The following is a 16,858-nucleotide window of genomic DNA, read 5'->3' as shown; positions in this document are numbered from 1 at the left end:
GTCAAGTAGCAGTTTACGTCCATGTCGGTCCAGACTCATTGGTTAACACTTCTGTCTTCATACTTCATTAGTGAAGGGCAGAATAGATGAGATGAAAGCATGTACTGTGGTACTTATTATTTACTCATTGTGCCATCACAGTCAACATGTGTGTGAAATCTGATTCTTAAATTATGGCTACCAATGTCACCAATTCACCAATCTCCCCTTCTGCCCCTGAGTTATGGTATTTAAGGTTTTTTTCCAGGAAAGTATGATGTCATAGTGAATTTGACCATCATAACTTCATTGCTGTATCCCAATAAACATCTTTGTGACATTTTGTCATGATTACTGCATCAATTCAAATTCTTGAGTTATGACCAAAGACCTGTTTTTCAAGGTCAATTTTTGTGTCAAAAAGTCAAGTCACCAATTCATTGTCTGACTAGTTGTGAAATATGGTCATCAATTCTTGAGTTATGGCCAAAAACGTGGTTTGTGAGGTCACAGTGACCTCACTTTACCCTTGAGTCCAAGTGGACGAAGAAGAAATTCCCTCAAGGCATGAGATATCACATTTAACAGAACGGGACGGATGGACAGATGGAAAAGTCCAAAACATAATGCCTCCAGCCACGGCTATTGCCGGCGAGGAAGCATTAAAAAAACTTTTAAAAGCCTTTTTAATAGGGCATCATCAAAATGTCCCAGCTGATCTGTAAAATACAGTGGAAGCCATTAAAGAACACAGCACCGAGCCCTACAAATTCGGGTTATAGGATGTCCGAGGTTACAAGTTGTTACGTTCATGCTTTAGAAAAGGGTCACAGGGAGACACTCCAAATAAACCTTAGCAAATAAGAACAAATAACAGCTTAAAGAAAGCCTTGGAGAGGCCTTTTAAACAGTGACCCCCACCCCTCAGATGACTCAATAACTTCACCATTTCAAAAACCAAAGAGCTGCTCATCAGCTGTCAAAGCATCTGACCACAAACGCAGCCCTGTCACCACCATGGAGAGGGCGTAGGGGTGACTGAGGCTATTAAATATTCAGGCATCCCTTGGGACCAGCTTCACCTAACACTTGCAAACACAAACTAAAAGACTCTGATGTAAAATATCCTGCAACCTCGCCTCCTCTCACACTGTAGCATCACTCAAACAGTCCCTCTGAGCACAACTAATATCTTCATGTATTCAATGGGATGACATTGAATGGAAAGATCTCGGCTGGTCTCTGCCGGATGAAGTCAGGGTTAAGGTATGAAATGATCTTGTGCTGTTGTGCTGTGACTGATCTGCTCAGATGGCAGTAGAGAGGAAGGTGACTTGTAGACAGTGAAGTGCAGCCAAGAAAGTCACTTGTCCCTCTGATCAAGTGTCTCCTGTGGGAATCTGAGATCCCTCCACAAGTTTCCTGCTGCACTTTATCCTACACACACTTCTGTGACTGTCTGTGAATGCGTGTTGGTGCACACTGTATTCAACTGCATTAATATTCTATAGAACGACGTGGGGGAAAGGGCAGCTTGTTGCATTTTAATCAAACACTCCTGTCTAATTTTCAAACATAATTAAGAGATAACTCACAGCATCATTAAGTCCTACAACACTCTTGTAGTTTCAGGTCAGTTCTTACCTCATGCATGTTAATCCACTCTCTACCAAGCCTATATCTTTGTCTCGTCCATCCATCCATCCATCCATCCATCCGTAACTGCTTATCCTATTGAGCACAACAGCTGATACTGGGAAAGAGGCGGGTTATATCCTAGGCAGTTACAGGGTTACATAAGGCGTTTTTGAACCGGAGGAATTTTTCATAGTTCTAGGAACACTTTTTATTGTGTCCACACTGCAGGAACTAGACGATCATAGCTTGTTCGACCATAGAGGTGCTCTCCCAGAACAAGAGGAACTTTGACTGATGTAAGTGTACATTGATCGGTCCAGATGTAAGTGTACGTTGATTGTTAAAAACACATCAGCCAATGTCCCCCTGGCATTATACATCCATCCATTAACGTTATTTTTCTTCCCACCTGTATTCCACAAAGACACCGCCCTACATTGCCTCTCACTGGCTAACCCTAACCTCACAAATTCAATGAAGGCAATCACTAGCCAATCAGACACAGAGTAGGAAAAAATAATGCATCCATCTGACAACAGCGCTTGCATTTTAAAAAACCTGTGTTGTTGTACGTTGCGCAGTAGGGACATTGCTACATCAACCGCCGGCCAGCTTAAGTCACTTCATTGTTCATATCGGAGGTGCAAATGAAGAAGAAAAAAGCCCTTGAAGGTTTGTAATGTACTGAGCTCCCTAGGGGGCAGTTCCTCTGGGCAATGCCCAGAACTGTTTGGTCTGGCACAGTGTTGGGCAGTAAGGCATTACTAGTTATACTATTACAGTCATAATATTACTTTCCCCAGCAACTAGTCGTGGAATTAATTACTAATAGTTAGTTAGTCCCCTCCACTCAAGCTATGTTTGTTCATAAAAGACAATTCTAAATATGACAAAATTAGGGAATGCCACAAATTCTCTTAAAGAGTTTTATGTGACTGTGTCTTGCATGAGGCCCAATGTGTGGTGATGAAGCTCTGTTAGCTCATTTCATCCTGTGTGAATGTTTTAAATCTCCCATATGCAGTGTGCACTTGTGTCATGTCCGGTGTTATGTTTGCACAAATTCTTTTTACTGCTAAAAGACCACAAAAAGGAAATTACATAATCAAAACAGCCCAAATGCAAAACTGCCAAATGTCTCTGCAACAGTTGTTATTTCAGTTTGTTCCGTCTAAGCAGTCTACCTGATGGTTCTCCAGCCATCAGAACGTTATGTCTGGCTTCTTCACTCAATATATTGTAATGCTTTGACTTACGTCTGCAGACCAACTACCTTAATTTAGCTCTAACTCAGTCTGAGTGCTTTTCTGTGTGTCTGCCTGAGTCCAAGAGGCCCAGGTCAAACACGCTGCACATTTAAACGTCCAGTGTGTAACATTTAGGATCTATTGTCAGAAATGGAATATAATAGTCAGAGTCCACCATCTTGAACCACCATGTTGAACCACCATGTCGCTACAGTAGCCCAGAAAGGAAAAACCAAAAACTTTTGCAAGTTTAATGGCCACCAAAGTTTCTCCTATACACTTGGAACGGGAGGATTCGGCAAGGGCGCTGCTAAATCGTACATACTGGTCCTTTAAGCGCCAGGATACATAAATAAATTATACAGTATGTTATGCATGCTGACTCACCAATAACTGGTTTTAGTTTTGGTTACGGCTGTGGAAAAGGTGATCTTGCTCAATATCCAAACTTTCAAACAGAACCCATGTTAGATAACAGATTCACAGACAACCAATGGAGTTAGGATATTAGATGAGGAGTGAAATAGAAAGTTATGATATCAATATCAACAATGACACACAACACCCTATAAAAATGTCACAAACCAGTATCATCCAAACCCACATAACCAGAGCTACTCACCCTCCATGGACCTGTCTCTGCACAATCAAGAAACCACAGAACAACACGCATCAAACCAAACATCGATGGCTCATATAACAGAAAACATTTCATCATGACTGCAGCCTGTGCAGGACTGGGAACAAAACAGGTTACTGTACACAAGCGGCATTTTTATCCTACAGAAGGACACATTTTTTATTACCTGTAACAATGTGAATCCATGACCTTCAGTGGTAAAGACTGCAGAAATCACCTAATGTCTGTGTGTGTTCTGTATAAGAAGGGCCAGATTATGGGAACAGTCCTTCTTAGGGATGGGGAAAGTGTATGTAAGGTGTCAAACCTGCCAAATGGCAGCATACTGTGCAGCAGCAGAAGTCGGACAAAAAAAAAAAAAAACATGAGAAATGATGAAGTAAAAGACAAACAGCTCATCAGAGAAGCACTCAGCCCCGTCAGTCCACATCAAACAAATGGCTGCGGTGCCGAGCAAGCTAATGCTTTACTGTGGAGCCATATCAATACTATTAACATAACGCACACCATTTGTCATCAGCAAAGTGGTCTGGGACAGGCATCAAGAGCCCATTCTGAATGCTAAATGCGAAGCTATGGACCAGCATGTTGTAATGGACATATACATGAGATCTCCACTCGGTCCACATTGTATGCTGGTAGTTTGGCCAGAGACTTATAACAGCCTCAACAAGGCTGCAAAATGTGTGTGTGTGAGTGTGTGTGTCGTAATGTATGTTTACATCACCATATGTTCATACCTATTAGAAAGGTTCAATGTTATTAATAACATACACCAGGGAGGATGAGCATTAACATTGCAACGTGTGCTTATGCAATATTTACATCTCAAAAGGATGCAGTGTAACAACACATATGCCTGTCATGATCATTTATTTTGTTGGACGATATATTGTCCTAGAAAAGATTGTGATTAATGATATTACTGTCATTTTAAGACCATTTTATGCCACGATATAATGATTAGCACAGTATTGCAAGTACACATTTTCAAAGAGCAATGAACTTTTAATTCTTAAGAATATTTAGACACTGGAATTGGAATGTGAAAAAATAAAAAAATGTAGTATCCTAAATAAATAAAGCAGTTAGGCGCTGTGTCCAAACTTTATATTGGTTTGGAAAACCCTGCTGTTTATTCTGGCATCATGTTGGCTAAAATAATGGTGACATCCTTATGTAAACAAAAAATGATCAAGGTCATGTCCATATGTCATATGATGAGTCAATAACGTGACAAGTGATAATTACATACTGTATATACTGCATGATAAGTTGATAAATGAATTATCGTGACTCAAATTAGGCCTGATCTCCATTACATAAACCATTTATACAGTGTTTAATGAAGTGTACTACAATTTTTGCTTTATAGGTCACACATGAGGGACCTCGTGTACTTCTCCAACAGCCTCTGAACTTAGGGCTAATTCTGGGCCTGGTGAGGACTGGTCTGCATTAAAGGTGTTCAATTTGTGCCGAGTACTGTGTGTAGAGTGACTTGACTGTTAGCTGGATGATTCATCCTCTTTTAAACAATGGCTCAAGGAGGTCATGATGTGCCTTCAACACGCCTCGTTTCCCTACAATGATTTTGGGGAGAATCTATCCTTTCCTGCAAGCTTGCTAATGGCATTCATAAGCAGACATTCTGACCATCTTATTTTTTACATCATGTGTATTATATTTATATTTGCCTTGATCCTTGTATCTTTCTGGTACATGCCCATTAAGGGTCAACTTCAATATGACTATGTCTTGTTAAGGGGTGTAAGAAAATATGAATACACTTTTGTTTTGTGAGATTGCATTGATTCTCAAAAACCCTGTAGTGACTTTTAAACCCCCAACCGCTAGATAGCAGAGTTGTAAACATACACAAGAGCTGTGATGTTGGAAGTTACAGGGACTAGGATCAATACAAATGCAGATCCCACTGTTCTGATGGCCTAAAAAAGATTTTTTTTTACTCATTTATGCATTGTGTTCCTTTATACTATGTAATAATATATCACCTTACTTACAGTATCACAATATATTGAACAGTAACCCCTGCATCTTATCGCCAGATTCTTGCCAATAGCTTGTTCTTTCATTAAAGTATATAAATGCACTCTCAACTCTCAACACGAGGAGTCTGCAATTGTCTGATTGTACTGTATTTTTCTTTTCTTTGTTTTTGCTGTTAGTACTGTTAACACTATTTGCTTGAATAAATAAAGTGTTCAGAATGACTTTCGAGTGACACTATGCATTCAGGTTTTTACCTTTTTCTTGAGAGCCTCCAGAGATTCAAACTCCAGGCGGGCCAGTTTGATCTGGATGTGTTTGGGGACATCTGGGATGACGAAGCTCAGGATGAACTTGAAGGCCAGCAGCCCATGCTGAAATCACAGAATAACAAACACATCAAGGGGATTAAAATAGTCTGGTCTTTTCAGCCTTTATTTGCATCCTTTTTGTTAATATAGTAAGGATGCAAACATGCTTTGAAAGAGAGATCACCATAACTTGATTATATTTTTATGGCATGGTGTCCTTCCTGAGATACTGTGCTGTAAAATCAGAGAGGACAGAAGACCAGAAGGGGAACGTCCTTGAAGCTGAGTAAGGCCAAGAAATGAAGCAGTCTGGTTAAACAGAACATTCAGTGTTGGCTCTGTACTCCAACACGCACATTTCGAAATGAAACAATGACCATGAGGTTAGAGTGCATAGTAAATATGTCAACGTCAGTGGCTGTCTACTGATGTCTGGATTGTAGACTTCAGACACTTAGTGAATTACAGCAGTGAAGGTGGCTGTAATTCACACACAATTGCTGGTTTTGGGGGCTTTTTGCATTCAGTCTGGTCTTCAACTATAAAGCACTAAAATGACTATGGGTCCTATGTTGGTGGTGGCACAATGACAAGTGCAGAGCAAGTTGTTGCAATGAGAATAAACCGGAACCACACCAGTCTCTATAAATGAGTAAATGCTGCTGTGTCACATTTTAAGATATGATGCAAGTGTTTAAAATGGGATATAGTAAATACAGTAGAAATAAGAGCGGAATAGCGTTGGTTGGATGCAATCATATAAACTGCTTCAGTGTGTTTATTAATAACCACACCCTCTGATCTAAATTCACTTTCACCCAGCCCTTTTGTACTTTTTGCTGCTGCACAAACATGACCTAAAATAGCAGGTGAAGATGCCCACACAGTCTGTGGTATACCGCTTTGATCATGTCACTGAACTTGCACGATTAAAATAGCGCCCTATGAGTCTTCCACTGTGCACCGTACATCTATTTGGACACCCTTAAAACTGAAAATAACCCCTTCAACATCATAGGAATGCGTTTCATATGAAATCCATTAAACTGGACTATGGAGCCAGTACAGTAAAAAACACATCACTGTCCTATGACAATAAACCATCCTATATATTCCACTGCATCCTGTTTTTTCTACATTATTACTAGTAGAATTTACAGGAAAATAAATATCAGGCTATATATGAAAACATAACCAGACACAGGGTATCTGCAGGTTTAATGGACCTAAAAAAGAATATAAAGGAAAATCGGGATTGGTTCCATATAACATAACGTATATAACGTAACATATGAGCTATAGCTAAAACTGTGTGCTCAGCAGGGAGTGTTTTCCCATGAACATGACAGTACACATTCCCTTACATGTATGCTGAGCAAACAGTTCTCAAATGGCCACCACACACGCACGCGCACACACACACACACACATATACAAGAACCAGCACAAATACTAATACACACTTAGAAGGGCGTGCCACACACTCACACCTGTGCCAGTCCATCTGGAGGACAGCCAACTGCCATCAGCTCCTTTGATTCAGTACCCTTTTCTTCATCATAGTAATGGACTCGTGTGCGCTACAGTAGATGGAACAAATGGTGTGAGACTGAGAGCAGATAAGAGGGAAGATTGTTCCATAGAAATGGGTTTCAGGCTAAGTGATTTGTGTAAGACGAATGATTATGAGCTTCCAGTGGTAATATGTTCAGGTCTAATATTTTCTTAGATAGGTTAGTACTGCAACCCTCGCAAAACATTAATGTTAACATTAGCTTCCACCAAGTATGTTCATCTAAATGTAGAAACCATCCTATCTAGTCACACATCATAATTCCAGCTTTAATTTTACTAAATGGACCTACACCAACAGCCCAGTGATCTATTTAAGATATCTTCTTGATTTAGTCGACATTATTTGTGCACAGGTAACACTAGATGAGGTTTCCTGTGAAATGTATGGTATTTGCTTCTAAGAAGAGCTGTTAAAGGTTATATAGATGGCATTTAGAACATCACTCTCCCTCTGCCTGTGTTGCTATCAGCCTCTCTGTGGTTTGTTTCCATAGCCAGTCTGCTCCGTGAGCAGCTGAGTAGAGTGAGTGTAACTGCTTCGCTCATAAACGTTGGTGAATTAAGGGTTTGTTTTGACCAAACTAGAGTTGACTGTTGGAACAGTGGGAAGGCTAACAAAGCAATTTTATATTGTATCTGTCCACTTTGAATGACGTTCCAATATTACAATGATATGAGGGATAATTGGATGGTTGGAACGTCTGTGGAAAGACTAACAAAGACAGTTTTATTTTTTGTCTGCCTCATTGTTTTGGTCTGATATGCTTCTCTAGTGCGACATCCAGTGTCAAGTCAATGTGTAAAAGTGAACCTTTAAAAAGAAACATAAATTTTTAGGCCTGGTATTAAATAAAGGTTTGTTCCTTTTCTTCTTTTTCTTTTTATACAGGCACAAAGAGTAACCTTATTAGCTTAAAGAAGCACAGACTTAGAAGTTTTGTCATTCCAGTCAGCACAGCAGCTTCAATAATTAAAAAGCAGAACAAGCAAAGAAATCCCTGATCTTAGTGACTTGTCATATTGATTGAAAGTGCACAATAAACACTCCAGCTCTTAGTTGATTGCTAATGCTATTCAAGGCTAATTTATATTTCTGAGTGTTCAGCAGCACAAGGTTGGGCAGAGACTTTGAGGACGCCGGGTTAAAACTGGAAGGAGAATGTGAATTGTGAAATAATGTTGTTCTTTTCAAGGTCTGTCGATAAATTCTGATTTGTCTGACATAATGGACATGATGCATCAGTTTGAAAGGTATTGTCATTGTCATCGCTACACTGAGTACATACACTAAGCTGGCATAGGAACTTGATTTGACTGATGTTCTCCTTCACACACATGATCCCCCATGTATCCTCCTGTGCATTCACAATGGCTTGTCCTCTAGACCAAATGCTTCAAATTGGGTCCTTAGTACCACCCTAAATCTTATTTTAGCTAATTTGGTAATGAGGATAATAATCCCCCAGACCCAGCTGGTGTCCTGAACATGAAGACTATCATCTTAAAACATAAGAGCAGTAAGGTCTTTGAGAGTAAGCAGCTACAGCGCTGACAAGACTGGCACAAATCAAGAGGACCACAGTGCAACTGCTATTTCCACTATTCAGTATTCAGTACTCAATGCTGTTACCATGACACCCCTTCACTGTTAATTGGAAAATTAGCATTTCAATCCACCTTCAATTCAACTGATGAGGAACTACTAATGCTATCGTTTCATGTGTGATCTGACATGAGCAGAATATGTCATTCAAACTCAGTCTTTCTGGCACTATAACACTGTAGTCTTCACTCTACTTTTTTACAGGACGCAGTGTTGCTTATGAAAGTCATCAGAGCAGCTACAAACCTGGGGTGTTAAAAAGGGCAGCAATGAGGACACAGCTAAATTAGGAACATGTCTTTGAGATACAAAAGAACTTTGGATGAAATACAATTCTGACCACAGAATAATTTTAATCCTCAGTGACTTTACTGTGATATTCTCAGTGCCTCCATTAGAGGTATTGAGCTACAGAAGTTATGGCATTGTTCATTTTCAAGTTAATTTAGCTTAAGAGTCACTTAAAGCTGTACTAACTGATTTTATTTGGCCACTTGGGGGCAGCAAAACAAGCTGCAAACACAACACTGGTATATCATTGCCTAATATAGTTCAAATGGCTAACATGCGAGCAAAAAGTGGCCTATTTACACAGTATCCAACCAAAATACAGCAACATTAGCATTCATTTGCTGTTGTTTAGCTCTCCACCAACACATGGGATATATCTGGCTGCTAAATGCTCCACTATGTTTACTGGCTACTTGCTAACTTTCTCTGTCTGATATTTTGTGCAGGGTTAGCAGCCTAAATTGATTTATTGCTGTCTGTTGCTTAAAATTAGGTAAATGAAAGCACTGAACGAACCAGAGCAGTTTAGTGTCAGGTAGCAAAACCAAAACTAAATGCTAAAATGCTCTGTAGAGCTGAGGGGAACTGCAGAGTTAAGTGATACTTCAATAATGTGGGGTTGTCACTATCAGTGACACTGTTCACATCACACACAGTAAATTAACCCATTGCAATTAAAAAAATTGGTGGGTGCAGCTTTAATGCATCCTTCTCTCATAGCGGATCAATGAAATACTAGGCTAGCTCATTCAAACCTCTCACACGCATTACCTTTGACAGAAACAGCCTACAGTCATCAGAAAAGTAAGTGTGGGTTTGGATCAAAGAGCAGCAAACCTTAAAGCAATCCACCCAGACAGATCAGCGGGACCAACCCACCACAGTGGTTACAGTTGCCCCAGGAGGAGACGAAGCGAGCCGTATAGCAGCCATGCTGGCCCAGCCTGGACTTAAGGCTGCTTCGAGCTAATGTCCAATCTGGATGAAATGGGGCTGGCCAAACAACAGGAAATCAGAGTCTGTTGTGCGCACATCTTTACAGAGACCTGCTCCATCAGCATCTGGGATCTAGCACTCGACAGGCAGACCATGTTCCCAGCTGACAGAGTGCAGGATGAGAGGAGGCCGACTCTGTAATTTCATTGATGATGCTTGGTGCTCAAACACAGTCAAAGTGGATGGACACTGTTTCTTTTTATGAGAAGATGAACCCTTATTATCATCACTATCTTGTTGCTGCAACCAGATGCAAATTCACAAGATGCACTGCAGAATTATTTCCTGGCTGTATACGTGTATATAAATATGTAAGGAAATAACTGCATTTTATTTCATCTTATTTATTTTATATGTTATTCTGCTGTGTTTGTAGCATAAAGGTAGTGCATTTTCATTTCTTTGATCAAAATAATAACATGAGGTTCCTCTGAGTGCTACCGACTATAAAAAACAGTCTACAAACAGGGTTACCTACAAACTAATACCTGTACGGAGAGGGCATCCTATTACATAAAGTAAGGTTGGAAGATTAAGTCCACTGGTACACTGAGTTCCAAGCCCACTCAGTACACACAAAGCTAGTGTACACTTTAAGATGCTAGGCTAGGCTAGTGAATTCGTGAGTACAGGTCTGATGCTTTTGCAGTGGCTAGTGGGTGAAAGCTAATCTGGTTATCTGAAAAACAGTGTAATGAGATTACTGTGTGGTGGGCTGCTGAAAATAACCTTGGAGAAACAGACACATTGACAAACCCACATGAAACTGACGCACAAGGGCACCTTTATTACCGTACAGCCACTATAATGATAAGCTGTCTCACGTAGTTTAATTACAAATTACATTGTAGGACATTAGTCTGGACTTAATTAAACAGAATTACGATTTAACCTTTTACTAAAGAGATTTGAAAGCTAATAAAAAACTACCTGTAATTAAAATCCACCTGCTGAACCTTGAACTAAGTGTTTATTGTGATAGAATACAGTTTATTTAAAACTGGTATTTCTTCACTGATTTCAAGCTGCACTAATCAATATTTTAATATAAACAACAGATCCTGAGGGGAATGTGACTCGTAGTGGTGAGCACACAGAATTATCACCCATAGTTCCACACTACTACAGGTCATGGGCATGGTTTTAGCATCTTGCTGCTCATTGGTTTGTTTGTTTTTTTCAGCCCACAACTTTACTGCTCTCACCTCTCTCATCAGCCAGCTGTTTAGCAGCAGCAGGCACCTTTTTTCAGAAAAATCCACTGTACACTACCTGCACAGCACCAAACAGCAGACAGACCCATTAGTGGAGCATTAAGCAGCTAAAGAGTCAGATATTTCCCTCAGGTGTTGGTAGAGACCAAAAACAGAGCTAAAAGGAGAGTGAATACTGGTCTTAGATTAATCAGGTGGACACAAACGCGACTCCAAATCAATGCTAATGTTGTTGGTGCTGGATGTAACATATTAGCCACAACAACTTTTTCAAGCGATAATGTGTTTATAGCTTGTTCTGCTGCCCCCCAAGTGGCCGAAAAAATTAACTAATGCAGCTTAACTCATAAGAGCCTGATAGCCTAAACACTAAAAAAAACGTATGACTAATCAATAAAATCAGTGCAATGCAAATACATACGCCTTTTTCTTTCACTTTCTTTAAACTGCTTTATTTTTATTGTCAGAACATCTCTGTGATTGAGTTTCTGGATTTGAAAGACATGGCTTTTGTGACTTGATGGACAAACAGACTTTTTGTGGTAAAGGTCAAATAAAAAGCCTGCTCGTTGTACACTTCAACTTCAATCACACAGAAGATGACAAATCTACTTGTGTCATTAGTTCTTGATCGTGCCTCCCTTCATATTTCGGGGCTTTGTGAGCAGACACAGTTCAGACTCCCTGTTCTGTTGTTCTGTCGCACTGAAATGAGTCGATTAGAACAGACAGACCCGTGACTCTGAAAGAAAGTCTCTGTCTGTTTCTGTAGCAGGCTGGCCGGTTGCCTGGTTACTGCTCACCCATGTGTGTAAGCCCTATACAGTAATTACCCAGGTATCATAGCACCGCTGCAGGAAAGCGACGAGGCGCTGCCCTCCCTGCCTCCTCGCCTGCCTCCTCGGCTGCCCCCCCACTCTCCCCAACCCCATAACTGAGATAAGAGGGGCTGAGCGATTTGATTTTAACCCTCAACTGTTTGAATCTTCTTTCTCACTATAAAGAATGGAGATTAAAACAATCGCACAGATAATGACTGACCTCAAAAGACAAACTGGAAGATGAAAAACACATTTGTGGTCCTCTGTCCGCCCAAAGCGCAGCACTAATAGAGTCAGGGTTAGAGGTTCTATTCCCACTGGAATAAAAATGCACGCACTTGCAGGCCTGTTAATGGCTTTAGGCAAAAAGTGCATCTCCGATAGCAATATATTGCATGTTGTGTCAATAAGTAACATCTGTGTGTATTTGTGTGCAGCTTCCCCCCTTGGTACACTACAACATCATAAGACTTGGCTCTCATTATTCTTGTTGTCCCATCTCTTTAATAGCCTGCTTGCTCTATTCTAGGAAATGTGTTGGATGGTAACAGGGAGGAACGTGCTCAGATGTACAATCAGCTAGTGACTCAGGTTCATCATACACACACATGCACTGCTTTTTCTCTTCCCCTCACAATCCATCTTCATCTTCTTCTTTCTCCTCATTCCTATCATTTCTCTTCTCAGCTCTTTCCCACCTTCAGTCTGTGTCCGCCTTCATTTCATTTTCCGACTCTTTTCCGCTCCTCCTATCTCTACTTTGATCTGAGCCTACTGTCAAAGGCCTGTGGTATAATACTGTAGAGCAGTATGCACAGACAGGTATAGACGATCCAGTGTGTCGTCATATGCAGGATGGATCGCTGACACGCACAACCATGCAGAAAAAGTGAAAGTAATAGCCCAACACATGCTGGGAGCTGCCCTCCTTTTTTTCTGCACTCACCAGAGCAGCGCCGTCCTCTCCTTATTCAGGTGAGGGGGCAGAGTATAAGTCAAACAGAGAAAATCATCCCTGGGGCTGGCGTGCAGTCGATTGCTATAAAAAGTCATGTTCACTTTGTGCTCAGGCCAGGAGACAGTTTGAAGGAGGCGGGGATGGATAAGAGGTGGCATGCTCCCTGTTAGCACAAGAGTGCATGACTTCCCTACCATCTTCTTTTTAATCAACAAGAAAAAAAGCCTAAAGCTCTGCTGGCAGCAGTCTGGACATAAAACCCTAGTCAAACAATACACTGTATTGCTAGACGGAACAATCAGCATACTGATATTTTTGTTATTCTCACAGCCTTACCAGCAGTGAAGTTAAACATATAAAGTTTGTCCTGAGGACAGCACTAAAGGTCATTGGGTCATTAAAATGATAACAAATGTTACCCCCTTGGGAAAAGAAACAGACTCAGTAAATGTCATGGCAACTGGCCTGAAGGTGGAGCTGGAGGAAGGATCCAGGACGGTCTTCTCCTCTGAGAAGGATTAATGCCTTTTAGATATATAATATTTTTGCACCATTTGATACTTTGGCTTGACCCCTGGGTAAAGGTCAGCAGGTCACCAAAAAATACTGGAGTTCATCCTCCAAGAACAATTAATGTGCACATCAATTTATTGCAGCAACTAACAGTTTTTGTTATCAGTTAATCTGTCACCCGCTTTCCCCATTAATCAGTTAGTTGTTTGGTCTACAAAATGTCATAAAGTTATGAAAAGTCTTGATCAGCGTTTCCCAAATGTCTTTAAAAAAAGCAGTCCTGTTCCTAGCGATACTCATTGCTCTATGGATGGCAATGTCCGTCGACTTTGGTCCAGACTGAAATATCTTAACAAGTACTGGATGGATTGCCATGAATTCAGGATGAATCTTTTGGATTGCTGATCCCCTGACTATTCCGCTAGCACCACCATGAGGTCCACATTTGTGAGTTTAAGTGAACTGTCTCAACAACTATTGGATGGATTATCATGAAATTTGGTGCAAACATTCATGTTCCCCTTCAGGATGAGTTGTAATGGCTTTGGTGATTTCTTAACTTCTGGCAGTCATCAACGAGCCATCATCAGGTCCACATTTGAATGCGCCCAGTACTTTGGTGTTTGACCAATACCTGCAAAACTAATAACATTTCCATCAGCTTCACTTTCTGTTTAGTTCTAATTAGCAAATGCTAACAAGCTTATTAAATATTTTTAAGATTATATATTCATTACAACACACTGTTGTCAAGGTTTCTGTAACTCACACGTCTTTCCTGGGCGGGGTGGTTAACTGCCTCCCAACCCTTGACCTGGTCGATCTGGTTGAACCTGCCAGGGGTATTAAACCCCATCTGGCATAGCTTTCAGGGTCACTGGAGCATGCAAGCCTCTCCACCACATTAAGGTTACAGTCCAGGAGAGGCAGAAATGTCTGGGAGGGAGCTCAACTGGGGGGGATCTCAAAAGAACCAACTAAACCTGAGTAAGGTGGAGGATATTTCTCAATGGCCTATGCTCACCAGAGGAGCAAAGAGTTAGATGAAGTAAGTCAGCTGTCACATGCTGTGGGTCCTTCCTCACTGGCAAAATCCCTCCAGTGAAGTAAAAATCTAGGCTCCTATCAATAGAGCACAAGTACACCGTCATCATACCTGTGGTGCTCACAGTGGACCTTGTTGACTGTGCCTGGACCCACTGGGGAGTCTGCAGCAAAATGAGGATCAGCTTAATTCATTAGTCAGTTGCTAATTAACAATCTATAACAAACAGGTTCCACTATTACCACTCATCTTAACACCACAACAATAACAGTGACAAACGTCTGTCCAGATGGGGGTTCCGGGGACAAAATCCATCAGTGATCTAAACCTGCAGTAGCCAGTGAGGCAGAACGAGGCAGAAACAACTCCATCTATCTTTCACCAAAAGAGAAGTCCCACCAAAGCAAGCTTTAATCAAACACAAGTTTATCCTGACAGCTGCTGAAGAAGATAAAACACACACAGCAGACAACTTTTCCATGAGCAGCGGAGTTTATCATTCAGCGCTGTGTGTGCAGACCACACATTCAATCAAACATGCAGACGATCAATATGACCCAGTTTCTGCCTCGACACCAGCAGAGACCCGCTGTACAGTCAAGTACAGTATGACTTTATAGTGCGTTTTACAGTCTAAAACAATAACTAGATGCCTAAAACAATTGTCCTGCGGGAGCTTGCTAAAGCAGCACAAACGTAGAAATGTTTTCTCTATGAATGTCCTAAAGAAACATCAATGCATCACCACCCCCCATTCACTACAGTCCCACTATTTCTCTGTTTGTGCTGTTATTTTGAGCTTTTCCTCTGGAAGCATGAGGTGTATGTGTGTGTTGGTGTGTTAGACAGTGTGTTTGTGCTGTCTGAATAGAACAGGGAGTAAAGAGGAGCAGGCTGATGTCAACGTTAATAGAGGTGGACTCAAGAGAGGGAATCTGGAGCTGGAATGCTGGATTTAACACACATACACACACGACACCACAGCACACAGACAACAGCCACACACACAGACACCAAAGGCCAAACAATGATAGGCTGAGCAGGAAATACACATAAGCTGCAAAAACATTTATGCACACACACACAGCACACACACACACACATCACACACACCCACACACAACACAACACACACACACACACACACACACAACACACACACACACACACACACACACACACACTACATCTCTCCCCTCAGTTTCTCTCACCCATCTAGATCTAGTTTAGACTTTGGCTCCATCTAGTGAGGAAAGATCTTCATCAGCCCCTCCACTCCTGTAGCATGGTTGAGGACATATACAGGCACACAGCAGCCATGTTTCAATTAAAGGCCTGTTTCACCAATGGCGCACCCACCCAGGTGCTTTCACTTTATTTTGCCTGATTAGACCTCTTGTCAAGGTGCAGTCAGAGCAGACTTTATTTCAATTAGCAGCAGGTTCAGACGTATTTCTATAGAAAAAATAAATAAGCTTTGTTTTAAAATGTTTTGTGAGGTAAAAATGTTCTGTGATATGTAGAATCCCCAATGATTATCAATTATTTTTCATAATCTATATCCTGATGACATTTTTGGTCGTCCAAGGGAAATAGAAACAGCTGTGTGAATGTTGAGTGGTTTAAACACTGAACACAGTAGGAAGAATTTTGTTTTATCCAGCCTATATCGACAGAACTGAGACCATTTTCACAGCAGACATCTAGGCATGCCATAGCAGGATAAGCACAGGTGTAAGTGATAAGATTAAAAAACGACCATTTAGGTGAGCTACTTTCAGGGTCCTGCTGTTGTGCGTTCTGGCTCACTGTTGTGGCTCACTGTTGTGGCTTACAGACACACTTGATGGAACTGAGCCATCGTTAACTGTGAAAGAGATCTATTCACTTTCAACCAAATTCAGTGGTCTACATTTTGAACTAAGTCCTAATTTAATCCTGCTGATAACGTGCCCTAATTTAATATTCATGTTTTCCTGCATTATATAGCTGCACAGTACACACAGCCTAAAGTGAG

The 16,858-nt window shown here is 41.0% G+C and overlaps 1 protein-coding gene across 1 annotated transcript in view; it reads right to left on the bottom strand.

Moving 5' to 3' along the window:
• Nucleotides 1–3,467: 3,467 nt before the first annotated feature.
• The window catches only part of ano10a (anoctamin 10a), a 23,399-nt gene continuing 10,008 nt past the window's right edge, over nucleotides 3,468–16,858 (bottom strand). Inside the window, exons 13-14 of the mRNA XM_035671967.1 lie at nucleotides 5,772–5,888; nucleotides 3,468–3,503 (exon numbers count right to left, since the gene is read on the bottom strand). Coding sequence (XP_035527860.1) covers nucleotides 3,483–3,503; nucleotides 5,772–5,888 — 138 coding nt within the window. The 3' untranslated portion in view covers nucleotides 3,468–3,482. The remainder of the gene's footprint in view (nucleotides 3,504–5,771; nucleotides 5,889–16,858) is intronic.

This window comes from Morone saxatilis, unplaced genomic scaffold (genome assembly GCF_004916995.1).
Source record: "Morone saxatilis isolate NCDOM2014 unplaced genomic scaffold, NCSU_SB_2.0 Contig24, whole genome shotgun sequence".
NCBI lineage: Eukaryota > Metazoa > Chordata > Actinopteri > Moronidae > Morone > Morone saxatilis.
The sequence above is the reverse complement of the archived record's forward strand: the minus strand, read 5'-3'. Positions and strand labels throughout refer to the sequence as shown.